Genomic DNA, 12,322 nt, shown 5'->3' with positions numbered 1-12,322 from the left:
TCAGTCTCTGAATATACCATGTAAATCTTATTTTCATTCTGAAAGAAGTTTCTGTGTTAGTTATCTGTAAATGTGACTAATACCTTAAAAAAAAACAACATAAAGGGTATTATAGTGATCCTTTACCTATCACAGGTATTATGTTCCAGAGTCCCTGTGATAGGTGAGAATTGGTGAAATAACAGCATTATGTAGTCGACTCTAGTTATATTGTGGTTCACTTACTGCGACTTAATGGATTTTCACCTATCACAGGGGTCTCTGAAACAATACTCCTGTGGGATCGCTATTTATATTTATATTTTTAAAAAAACATGATATAGCTGGGAATGTGGCTTGGCTATAGAGTGCTTGCTTAGCATACATGAAGCCCTGGGTTTGATTCCTCAGTACCAAAAAAACAGAAAAAGCCAAAGTTGTGCAAAAGAAGCTCAGGGAGGGGCCGGGAGTTTGGCCTAGTGATAGAGTGCTTGCCTTGCATGTGCGAAGACCCGGGTTCGATTCCTGGAAGTGGTGCTGAGGCTCAAGTGGTAGAGCTCTAGCCTTGAGAAAGTCCAAGGACAGTGCTCAGGCCCTGAGCTCAAGCCCAGGACTGGAAAAAAAAAAAAGAAGCTCAGGCACAGTGCCCAGGCCCTGAGTTCAAGCCCCACGGCTGTTCAAACAAATGCAAAGTTCATGATACAGTGAAGCTGCAATAAGTGAACCATGATATAGCAAGGGACGACTATACTTATTTTGCCTCATTTTAGGTTTTAGTTGAGAGAAAAATGGGGTAGAGGAGGCAGAAGGAGCTGAGAGAATTCTAGATAAGATACAGTCCCTAAGAACAGTCTCCCAGTCACCTAGTTACTTTACTAGATCCCCTTCTCAGCATCTCTAGAACATCCCCAAACACCTGTTAACCAAACCCCCTATGCATATAAGTGCTTTGGGGGGGTGTTACATAATAGCCAAACATAACAGGAAGGCAGACCAAAATTTTGAAAAGTTTTGAGTCTTTGATGTTAAAACTTGTGTCCAAGTTCATACAGTTTCATATTACTACTTGATTACTGCCTATGTGAACTATTTCCACCCCAAAGTGAGAGCCAAAGCACTGCTTTTATTCTCCTCAGGCTAGTAAAAAAAACTTACAAGTGCCGCACGGGGCTCACACCTGTAATCCTAGCTACTCAGGAGGCTAAGATTCTCTGAGGATCGAGATTCAGAGCCAGCCCAGGCATTAAGTCTGTGAGACTCTTATCTCCAACCAACCACCAGAAAACCAGACGTGGCATTGTGGCTCAAGGGGTAGGGCGGTAGCCTTGAGCTGAAGTTCTCAATGACAATGCCCAAGCCCCTAGTTCAAGTCCCATGGCTGACAAAAATAACCCCAAATGTCCTGTTGGCTAATCGGTGATAATGTATCTCCCTTCTAGGTGGTTGTTGGAAAGAACAAGGCAGATAACAGGCATTTGGGGGGGGGGGTCACACCTGTAAGTCTAGCTCTTGAGGTTGAGATCTGGAAGATTGAGGTTTCAAGTCAGCTGGGCAGAAAAGTTTCACTAGAGTCCATTTCTAAAATATTCATCAAAAAGCAAGGTCAAGCCGGGTGCGGTGGCTCATGCCTGTAATCCTAGCTACTCCAGATGTGGATGCAGAGATCTGAGGATCAAGGTTCAAAGCCAGCCTGGGCATAAAAGGACTTGAGACTTTATCTCCAGTTAACTTAGAAAACAGGAAGTGGGGTTTGGTTTGAGGGAGGGTAGGGTAGTAATCTTGACCTGAAGAGCTCAGGGACAACCCCCAGGCCCAGAGTACAAGCCCCAAGACCAAAAACATCAACAAAAAGCAAGGTCACTGCCTAGCAAGTGTGAAGTACTGAGTTCAAATAGTAGTACTGTCAAAAAGGAAGAAAAAAGCTCATCTAAGAAAACACTATTTACGGGCCGGGAGTTTGGCCTAGTGGTTAAAGTGCTTGCCTTGCATGCACGAAGACCCGGGTTCGATTCCTTGGTACCACATACGTAGAAAAAAGCTGGAAGTGGTGCTGAGGCTCAAGTGGTAGAGCTCTAGCCTTGAGAAAGTCCAAGGACAGTGCTCAGGCCCAGAGCTCAAGCCCAGGACTGGCAAAAGAAAAAAGAAAGAAAACACTATTTACATCCAGCAAATAAGTGACAAATTGAGAGTCTCTATGTAATTTTAGATATCTTTGAGGCAATATTTACAAGCTAAAGCATTAAGATAGACTAGTTGACCCTGAAAGGTTAAAATGTAAAACACGAGTACTACTGTAGAAAATACATACTTTAATTGTCCTGGATTTTTTTTTTTTTTCTTTTTGGTGGTACTGGAGATTGATTGAGGGCCTTAGTGCACTGCCACTTGAGCTCTGCCCTAGTCTTTTCTTTTTAGCTTATTTTTCAGATAAGGTCTCTTTCATACCTTTATATAAACTAGCCTCTTAGCTCTACCTCCTGAGTACCTGGGGTTATAGGAATGCATGATGATTGCTGGCTTGGAATACATTTTTGTATTTTATTTATATGTAGTGAATATTAAGCCTATTTACTTTTTTCTTTCTTTTTTTTTTTTTTTGCCAGTCCTGGGATTTAGCTCAGGGCCTGAGCACTGTCCTTGGACTTTCTCAAGGCTAGAGCTCTACCACTTGAGCCTCAGCACCACTTCTGCCTTTTTTTTTCTATGTATGGGGTACCAAGGAGTCGAAACCAGGTCTTCGTGCATGCTAGGCAAGCACTCTACCACTAGGCCAAACTCCCGGCCCCTACTTTTCTTTTCTGACAGGAAATGAAACCCTGTCTCAAAATTAGCTAGCATACCAAAGGGCTGAAGGTATGGCTCAGTGGTAAAGTGAGGCCCAGAGTTTGGTCTGTAGCACTAAATAACTCCAAAAATAACCAAGAAATACGGTGATTTTTTTTTTTTTTTTTTTTTTTTTTTTGTATTGGTCCTAAGGCTTGAACCTGGCCTCTGTCCCTGAGCCCCTTTGTGATCAAGGCTAGCACACTGCCACTTGAGCCATAGTTCTACTCCTTGTTTTTTGATGATTAACTGGACTTCCCTATCTGGGCTGGCTTCTCACCGTCATCCTTAGATCTCAGCCTCCTAAGTAGCTAGGATTACAGGCATGAGCCATCAGTGCCTAGTCCTGTTTACATTTAACACACTATAAGATGGATGTTCTTAGAGGGACATTTCTTAGAGTTTTGGGCAAAGGTAGCAGCAAGGAAGAAGCAGTTGCTGGGCACAGGGGCTTTGGCCTGTCCTCTACCTGTTCTTCCTCTGCTGTCTGCAATTAATCACTAGAAAATGGGAAGTAGGACTGTGGCTCAAGGGGTAAGGTGGTAGCCTTGAGCTGAAGAGCTCAACAACAATACTCAGGCCCAGGAATAGAGCTGTAGCCTTGAGCTGAGGAGCTCAGGGACGATGCCCAAGCAGAGAGAGTACATGACAGACCAAAAAAAAAAAAAAAAAAGTCTGACAACACAAATGTAATTTGTTAGCAGCTTTATATATTCTGTATTACTTAAGTAGCAGTTTATTTCATATCAGAGATCTGCATTCTTCCTTATTAAAAGATGATCTCTGCATATGGAGGGCATAAATAGAATGAGAGCAGGATAACATTGCTCATGCCATCTCTTCTCCACTATTGGGAAGCAACTGAAAGAGCAAGACATTGCTTGAGTGGGAAAAATTGCCTTTATGCCTGAAGAGTATCTGTGTGCTTGGCCAGCGCAAATCACAAAGTTGAAAGGACTGGTGAACTAGAGGGCAGGCCCTTGATCTCTTCCTAGTCCATCTGAGATGATGGAGTTTGGGAATCCCCCCTGAGCCTCCCTGATGAGGTTTGTCCTGTTTCTGGGCAGACCTTGACCTCTCACCCCTGGGTCCTCAGGGTTTTAATTTTCTCTTTGTCTACAGGATTATTACAGTGGTGGCTACTATCCTGCCCAGGACCCGGCTCTGGTTCCCCCCCAGGAAATTGCCCCAGATGCCTCCTTCATCGATGATGAAGCAGTGAGTTAATAAAACATACGTGATCTTTTTTTTGTTTTGAGATACAAATTTTGTAATATAGCCCAAGCTGGCCTTGAACTAGGAATTTCCATGCCTTAAAGCCTTCCAATCATATCTCCCCCCCTCCTTTTTCTCTCCTTCCCTCCACAACTCAGGGTCTTGAACTCTCACTCAACTTTTTTGTCTAAAAGTGGTTAACCACCAGTTGAACCACAGTTCCCTTTGCGGGTGAATTGGAGATAAGAGGGACTCAGTCTTTTCTGTCTAGGCTGGCTTTGAACTGTGATCCTCAGATCTCAGCTTCCTTTGTAGCAAGGATTACAGGCATAAGCCACTGGTACCCAGCTGTGTCTGTATTTTTTCTCTTTGTTTCTTTCCAGTTTAAGCGGCTGCAGGGCAAGAGGAACCGAGGGAGGGAGGAAATCAACTTTGTGGAGATCAAAGGTGATGACCAGCTCAGTGGTGCCCAGCAATGGATGACCAAGTCATTGACAGAAGAAAAAACCATGAAATCATTCAGCAAAGTACGTGGGAAAGGTCTGTTGGGTAGCCAGCTTAGAAGGCAATAGAGCAAAATCTTGTCTTGATTATACACTCATTGTTACTGTCACAGCACCGTTAGTAAACACTTGCTACCCATGGTACTGGGGTCTCACAGGAACAGCTATGGCCTTCTAGAATTTGGCATCAGTGTAACTACTGGTGGTAGAGACTGATTATTGTGTGATTGGAGCAGTCCCTGGCCTATATCTGGGAAGACTTCTGATATGTTGTGGTACCTCTCCATTGGACATACCAGTAGCTGCTATACCCTTTCCCTCGAGTTATGTTCTCTCTCCATCCTGTTACTTGAGGGCCTGGCTTGGCACATCTTTGAGGCATGGATACTGTAGAGCCATAAAAGTGACTTAGGGTGCCTAGGAAGCATGCTTGGAAGCATGTAACTCTTCTCTCCTTTCTCTCCATTATTTATATAACCTGCTATGATCTTTCTAAATGCCTTTCTCTCTTACTTTTCCCACCACCCTCCTGCCTTTTCTGTGCTAGTTTTCTTCAGTGTGCTGAACATCTCCTCACTTAGTATCTGAGCCTGCCACGGTAGTGGGGTCAGGGATGGGATGTGGGGAAGCCCTGGATTTGAGCCCAGCACCAGCAAGGCCAAGGTCGAGGATTTTATTCCCTTCTCCTCCCCCCATTTGCTTTGCTTTGTTCTGTGGCCACAGATGGCCATCTAGGCCCCAGCCGTTTGTTTTAACTGAATGTTGGCGGTCATACAGGACAGAGCAAAGGATTGTGGTTAGATCATCACAGATCCATCACTGTTTACTGGAAAAACCATTTAGGAAAGTGTGCTCTACTAACTGTAGGTTGAGAAGTATCATCACATAGTAATAGCTGCTGTTGTCAGTGCTCATGATGGACCTGGAATACCACTGGATGTTTTATGTATATATCATCTTTATCATTTTAAATGACATATAATAACAGCAAGGAATTAGAATTTGCTGTTTTCCCAGCTCCAGTTTTTTTTTTCCTACCATCTAACTGTATTTTCACTTTTTAAAAAGAAAATAAGGGAAAAAATATATGGTCCCTGCCCTTAAGGATTTGACAGCATAGTTGGAAAGAGATTTAAGGACACTTGAGTGTAAATGATTACAGTGTGAATTGATTACCTAAGTGCTGAGGAGACTCTAGAGAGGAGTTTTGAGAGTGGGTGGGGCTGACGAGGAAGCTTCTAGCTTGAGACAACTCTGGCAGAGGATAGAGAAAGCACAGAATGAAAGCCCAGACCAGTATAGACTTTGACAGTAAATCATTTGCATTAAATTTGGTTAGGGACTCTAGAAACTGGAGAGAGGTGGAGTGATTGTGAATTTATAATTCCAGGGCGCTGTTGGCACTTTCTAGAATGGAGGTGGTGGGTTTTCAGACAAAAGTGATTGATGAAGCACTGTATGTAGGAGTCAGGTTAAACATCAGGTCTGACAGGAGAAGGGGACAAAGTTATATATTTAAGGGGGAGATGGGCACAAGGATTTATGAGGGGACTTGGAGGGAAGGCAGAAGATCACCTGTACCTTGGCACTTAGACTGTCTTGGAATAATTGCAGGCAATAAAACCGGTCTCAAATGTCTACCATTTGCTGGTGCTGGGCTCAAATGTCCAGAGCTTAGTGCTGATGGGTGGAGTTACTAAAGAAACAAGACAGTCTTGACCTCAAAATATTTCCAGTCTGTTGGGGGATATTAGTAGGTTATTTTAAGCAAGTATTTTGAGCTTGGGTTTTTCTTTTTTTCTCTTTTTTGCATAATGGCTGTAATAACAGCCATAAAGATAACTGTTTTGTAAGTGTATAGACATAAAGACAGCCTCAAGCTGACTTTTTCCCTAGAATTTAAGCTGGGTAGGTAGTTTCTCTTTTCTTAATCTCACAGTGTCTAGAAGGAGAAAAATGTGCTTTTCTTTGTGTGGGTTAAGGACTGTTTTCTTCCCTTGCAGAAGAAAGGTGAGCAGCCTACAGGTCAGCAGCGGCGGAAACACCAGATCACATATCTGATTCATCAGGTGAGGAGAATGAGGGCCAAGGCCCAGGCAGGATCCTTATAAACTTGGGGAAGATGAGCCTTGAACCCTTGTCTGGCCTAAAGTAGCCCAAGCGCAGGATCAGCTTCCAGTTACATGTGTGGGCCACTAGGGGGGGATGTGTCATTCAGCATCATCCTGTTCTGCCTCTGCTCTCTTTCTGTCCATAAGATGCCTGTACAAGGTGGGCACCAGTGTCATGCCTATAATCCCAGCTATTCAGAAGAGTGAGATTTGAGGATCACGGTTTGAAGCCAGCCAGGGAGGAAAGTGTGTGAGACTCTTATCTCCAATTAATCACAGAAAAAGCCTGAAAGAGTTCAAGCCCTACGACTGGGATGGGGGAAAAAGATGCAAGTACAGATGCTCAGAATAAACCCTATTAAATGGAAGTTTGGATATACAAAGCAATAAGAGACTAAAGTAGATTATAAAGTTATGACTTCATCTAGTAATTTAAAAATCTTAGTCAAGTACCTTTAGCTCACTTCTATAATCTTAAGCTACTTAGGAGGCTGAGATCTGAGGATTGAGGTTCAAAGCCAGCCCAGGCAGGAAAGTCTGTGAGGCTCTTTATCTCTAGGTAACCACCAAAAAGCTAGAAATGGATCTGTGGCTCAAGTGGTAGAGCACCAGCCTTGAAAGAAAAAGCTCAGAAACAGTGCCCAGGTCCTGAGTTCAAGCCCCAGATTGTTTTTTTGTTTTTTTTTAAATAAGAGTCTCAGGAATTTCAGTGCCTGGGCTGTCTTTGAACCCAATCCTCTGATCTCAGCCTCCTGAGTAGCTAGGATTACAGGTGTGAGCCACTGCGCCCGGCTTCATTAGACATCCTCTTGAGGCCCACTGTATGGAATGTTCTCAGATATAGATCTGGATGAGACTCATTTGTGGCCCTCATCCTAAGGAGTATGCATTCTGGCTCATGATTTCCATAGCAAATCTTGCTTTCATTGTCCTTGTCATCTTTTTACTTCCCTTGTCAGTGGTTGTATTAAAATGGTGTGAATTTCTAGGGTGCTGCATACTCTGTGCCTAGTGCAACAGCAAAACTGCATCTCTAAACATATGGATTCTTGAGTTTTTGTTCTGCTTAAGTTTTGCTAGTTCCCTAGACATGGTTTTTCTTTGTTTGCATGTGGTCTTCTACTTCAGTTTAAAATAGGATGAAGGTCTGGCGGTGTTGTTAAAGAAGTAGTCTAGGGCCTGCTTTAAAGGTGAAAGAGTCCTGGACCAGGAGTTTGGCCTAGTGGTAGAGTGCTTGCCTAGCATGCATGAAGACCCATTCCTTGGTACCACATACATAGAAAAAGCTAGAAGTGGTGCTGTGTGGCTCAAGTGGTAAAGCTCTAGTCTTGAGAAAGCCCAAGGATAGTGCTCACGTCCTGAATTCAAGCTCCAGGACTGGCAAAACAAACAAAACAACAACAATAAAACAAAAGTGACGAGCCCTGAGTTCAAATCCCAGTACCACTAAAAAAAAAAAATTGTGGGGATGGTGGTGGTTGTGGACCTTAAACTCATGGCCTGGGCACTATCCCTGAGCTTTTTCACTCAAAGCTACCACTTTACCACTTTGAACCATAGCTGCACTTTTGGTTTTCTGGTGGTTAATTGGAGATAAGAGTCTTGTGGACTTTCCTGTGTGGGTTGGCTTTGAACAACAATCCTCAGATCTCAGCCTCCGAAGTAGCTAGGATTACATGTGTGAGCCACTGGCACCTGGCTAAAATTTTTTTTGAAGTCTTTCAAAGGATTTATATGAGTAAGACCGTGGGTTCCATCCCCAGTACAAACAAACCCCATGTTATTTTCCCATCCCTTCCACAGGCTAAGGAGCGGGAGCTGGAACTGAAGAACACCTGGTCAGAGAACAAGCTCAGTCGCCGTCAGACCCAAGCCAAATATGGATTCTAGGGCTCTGGAACTGATCTCCCAGGATCTCCTGCCAGCCCGGTTGGCCTGGCCTCCAGCTTCACCTCCGGGACCCCAGATGCTCTAAGCCCAGGACCTTTTTCCCTGAGGACCCAGCCCTTGCCTCTGCAAGAAGGAACATATTTGATAGATTTTTCTTAACCAGTTAGAAATTTAGCTCCTTTCTGTGTTGGAGCTTGTAAAGACTTGAGTGATGCCTCTGAAGGGGCTCTTGAGTTCTTGGATGGGAGTTTTGCTCTCTGGCGGGTATGATTAAATGTTGAACTCTCCCCACCTTTTTTTTTTTTTTTTTTTAAACCAGGGATGTTTGTTGAAATAAAACATTCAGTATGACAGATGCTTCCTGTCCTGTGCCTAGATCCCAGTGTTCAGTTTGTGTGAAGTACCTCCTCACTCTATCTTTAGCCACTTGACCATTGTTTGGCTTTTTCCTCTCTGTCCACCATTTCAGCTGGGCCTGTGGCTGTTGAAGATCCAGTTGTATGCACAGCTTTATCTGGGGCAGGATGATCCTTTTTCTTCTTTTCTTCCTTCCTTTTGTGCCAGTCTTAGGGCTGAACTCAGGGTCTGGGCCCTGACCTGAGCTAGTGGTAGGCTAGCCCTACCACTTAAGCCACAGCTCTACTTTCAGCTTTTTTTGTGGTTAATTGGAAATGAGTGTCACAGCCAGGCACTGATGGCTCATACCTGCAATCCTAGCTATTTAGAAGGCTGTGATCTGAAGATTGAGATTTGCAGCCAGCCTAGGCAAGAAAGTTTGTGAGACTTATTTCCAGTTAACCATCAGAAAATCAGAAGTGGAGATTTGTGGCTCAAAGTGGTAGAGTCCTAGCCTTAAGCAGAAAAGCTCAAGGAAAGTGCCCAGGCGAGTTCAAGACCCATACCCTAAAGCCTGGCTCTTCTTTCTCACTCTCCATCTTTCCCTCTCTTTCTCTCCTCTTTTTCATTCTTTCCCCCACTTCCCCTTCCCTCCCATTCTTTTCCTCCTCCCCTCCTCTCTCCTGCCTTCCCCTCCTCTTTATTTATTTATTTTTTTTATTTTTATTTTTTTGCCAGTCCTGGGCTTGAGCTCAGGGCCTGAGCACTGTTCTTGGATTTTCTCAAGGCTAGAGCTCTAACACTTGAGCCACAGCACCATTTCTGGCTTTTTGCTGTGTACATGGTACCGAGGAATCGAACCCAGGTCTTCATGAATGCTAGGCAAGCACTCTACCACTAGGCCAAACTCCCAGCCCCTTCCCCTCCTCTTTATAAAGGGGTTTCATTTGGCAAGATGATTTTCAGAGAGGGCCTGTGATCCCAAATATGGGGATAAGGGATGTCAGGAGTTTGCTTCTGTGGCACAAAAGCCTTGTTAAACATAAAATAACATGTAGCAAAGCTGGATGCTGGTAACTCAGGCTACTCAGAAAGCTGAGATCAGAGGATCTCGGTTCAAACCCAGCCCAGGCACAAAAGTCTGTGAGTTTTATCTCCAATTAACCACCAGAAAACTAGAAGTAACGTTGTGGCTTAAAGTAGTAGAGCACTAGCCTTGAGCTGAAGAGTTCAGGGATAGCACCCAGGCCCAGAGTTCAAGCCCCATGACTGACCCCCCCCCCCAAAAAAAAAAAGCAGTAGAGTAACAAATACCTGTCCCCAAAATATCTGTCAGAAAGTCAATCAATTTATATTGATGTCATTGAGCCTGGCTGGCCTGGAGCTTAGCATAGAGCTTAGGAGCTGAATAGATCTCCTGGTGACTTCTAGACTCCTAGACTTTGTTGGGGACGGGAGGTGTCAAGAACGGAGTGATGCTTAGAGGGACAGGGCAGAAGGCATAATTTCTTCCTGAGGGCATTGTTTGAGTAAGGATGGTCACAAAGTGTGCAAACATATGCAGGGAAGAGGGCTGAAGGAACTCTTGCCTAAACCCTGAGATGCAAGTGGAGCCAGATGCCTGTGTCCATTGCAGCAGAGAACAGCAGAGAATTAATGTTCAGCCATTGTGGTAACAGATGAGACCGAGGCCACAGGCAGTTTAAAGAGGTTTGGGGAGAACCTGGGGATGAGAAGGATGAGGCAGACTGAAGTATCCCACCGTGCTGCTTCTGGTTGTATGCTGGGTAAGTTATGGAGCCTGTTTCTCATTAAGTACACCAGAGAGTTTCATCACTTACAGGAAAACCATCCGCTTATCTGAAATCTGACCTACTTTGTGTTGGAGCCAGACAGGGCTCCTGCATCCCAGGGGGACACTCAGGCTAGGCTGTGGTTGGTTGTCCAAATCTGTGCATCCAGCCAGCCTTTAGTAAGGAGCATCAGCTCTGGGCACACTGACACTGTCCACTGTCCCCAAAGGCCAGAGCTGGAAGCTGAGATCTGCCTCTGCTAGGTGTCTTAGGTGATGGGGTAGTTCAGCAGGACCCAAAAGACTCAGGATCCTGATGAACAAGTGCTTGCTTCCTTGGGTCTAGTGTGCTGTAGGTGCAGCCCTGCCCGTAGGAGCTCCCACCCTCTCATTTTAGAAGCACTGTGATCAGGAGAAGTAAGAAGACTATTATTAGACTAAATATCTGAATCCTCTTGAATGCTGCCTTCAATTCTCAAGTAGTCTTGGGCCACAATTTTTTTTTCTTTTCCAGTCCTGGGGACTGAGCACTGTCCTTGAGCTTCCATCAAGACTAGAGCTCTACCACTTGAGCCACAGCACCACTTCCGGTTTTTCTATGCATGTGGTACCGAGGAATTGAACCTGGGTCTTCGTGTATGTTAGGCAAGCACTCCACTACTAGGCCAAATTCCTGGCCCTTAAGCCATATTTTTATGAGTCATTTTTCAGTCTTATCAGAGATGACATTTTATTTGGTAGCTGGAATTTCTTGGCCACCAAAAGAAACATTACCAGATCAGAAAACGGAGTTATTTTACTGGGAGGCTTTACTGGAGATACCCATTCTGATTGATGAGTAGGAAAGAGAAGACAAGATTAAGGAGAGAGATGAGATGCAATAGAATGGTATTTGGCTAAAAACTAGCAGGACAGCAGCAGCCAAGGTACAAAGAAGACCTTGGTCAGAAATGGATCCAGATATCCTGGTGGGATGTCAGAGGGATCAGGACAGATCTTGGGCATGTAGTACTGTAGAAAAAGCTGTGATCTATGGACACCAGCCTTTTAAAGCAAACCAAGATGGGAAAATGTCATAATGAGGGAGTGTCATGCCTTCCTACTGGCACTACCCCCTGGGGAAAGCTCACTGGTTGGGTGCTGGGCTTGCTGCCCAAGAAGCCTCAGTCTGCCAGGTACTCGTAGACACAATGTCTATAATCCTAGCTAGTCAGGAGGCTAGATCCGAAGATGGGTGAAGCCAGCCCAGGCAGAGAAATCCATAACACTCATCTTCAGTTAGCCAGTAAAAAGCTGGAGGTATGGATCAAGTGGGAGAGTGCCACCTTCAAATGGCACTCAAAAGGGCAAGGGACAGAACTCAGGTACTCAGTTCAAGCCCCAATATCAGCACATACACAGCCACAATCTATTGAAGAATGAGCCTGGGCTCTGGCTGGGGGACAGTGGTGAGGATGTTGGAATTCTCTAGTTGTATGCATTCTATCTGTTCTCTTTACCCACCCCCATGCTCAGTTTGTTTTTAGGGGGGTAGCTAAGAGTAACAACTGGCAGAATGAGGTTTGGGAATTCACAATTCTCTAGTTCCCCAGACCCTAATAAGAGGTACCTTTGTTTTTTAGGTACTGAGGTCTGAACTTAGGTCTTTGCACTTGCTAGGCAGGCACTCTAAA

The 12,322-nt window shown here is 44.5% G+C and overlaps 1 protein-coding gene across 1 annotated transcript in view; it reads left to right on the top strand.

Moving 5' to 3' along the window:
- The window catches only part of Prcc (proline rich mitotic checkpoint control factor), a 30,263-nt gene extending 21,386 nt beyond the window's left edge, over positions 1–8,877 (top strand). Inside the window, exons 4-7 of the mRNA XM_090340709.1 lie at positions 3,925–4,020; positions 4,401–4,544; positions 6,524–6,589; positions 8,435–8,877. Of these exons, the coding sequence (XP_090196835.1) occupies positions 3,925–4,020; positions 4,401–4,544; positions 6,524–6,589; positions 8,435–8,521 (393 nt within the window). The 3' untranslated portion in view covers positions 8,522–8,877. The remainder of the gene's footprint in view (positions 1–3,924; positions 4,021–4,400; positions 4,545–6,523; positions 6,590–8,434) is intronic.
- Positions 8,878–12,322: the final 3,445 nt, after the last annotated feature.

Source organism: Megascapheus bottae, chromosome 10 (assembly GCF_031878675.1).
Source record: "Megascapheus bottae isolate mThoBot1 chromosome 10, mThoBot2.hap1, whole genome shotgun sequence".
In the NCBI taxonomy this organism is placed as follows: domain Eukaryota; kingdom Metazoa; phylum Chordata; class Mammalia; order Rodentia; family Geomyidae; genus Megascapheus; species Megascapheus bottae.
The sequence above is the reverse complement of the archived record's forward strand: the minus strand, read 5'-3'. Positions and strand labels throughout refer to the sequence as shown.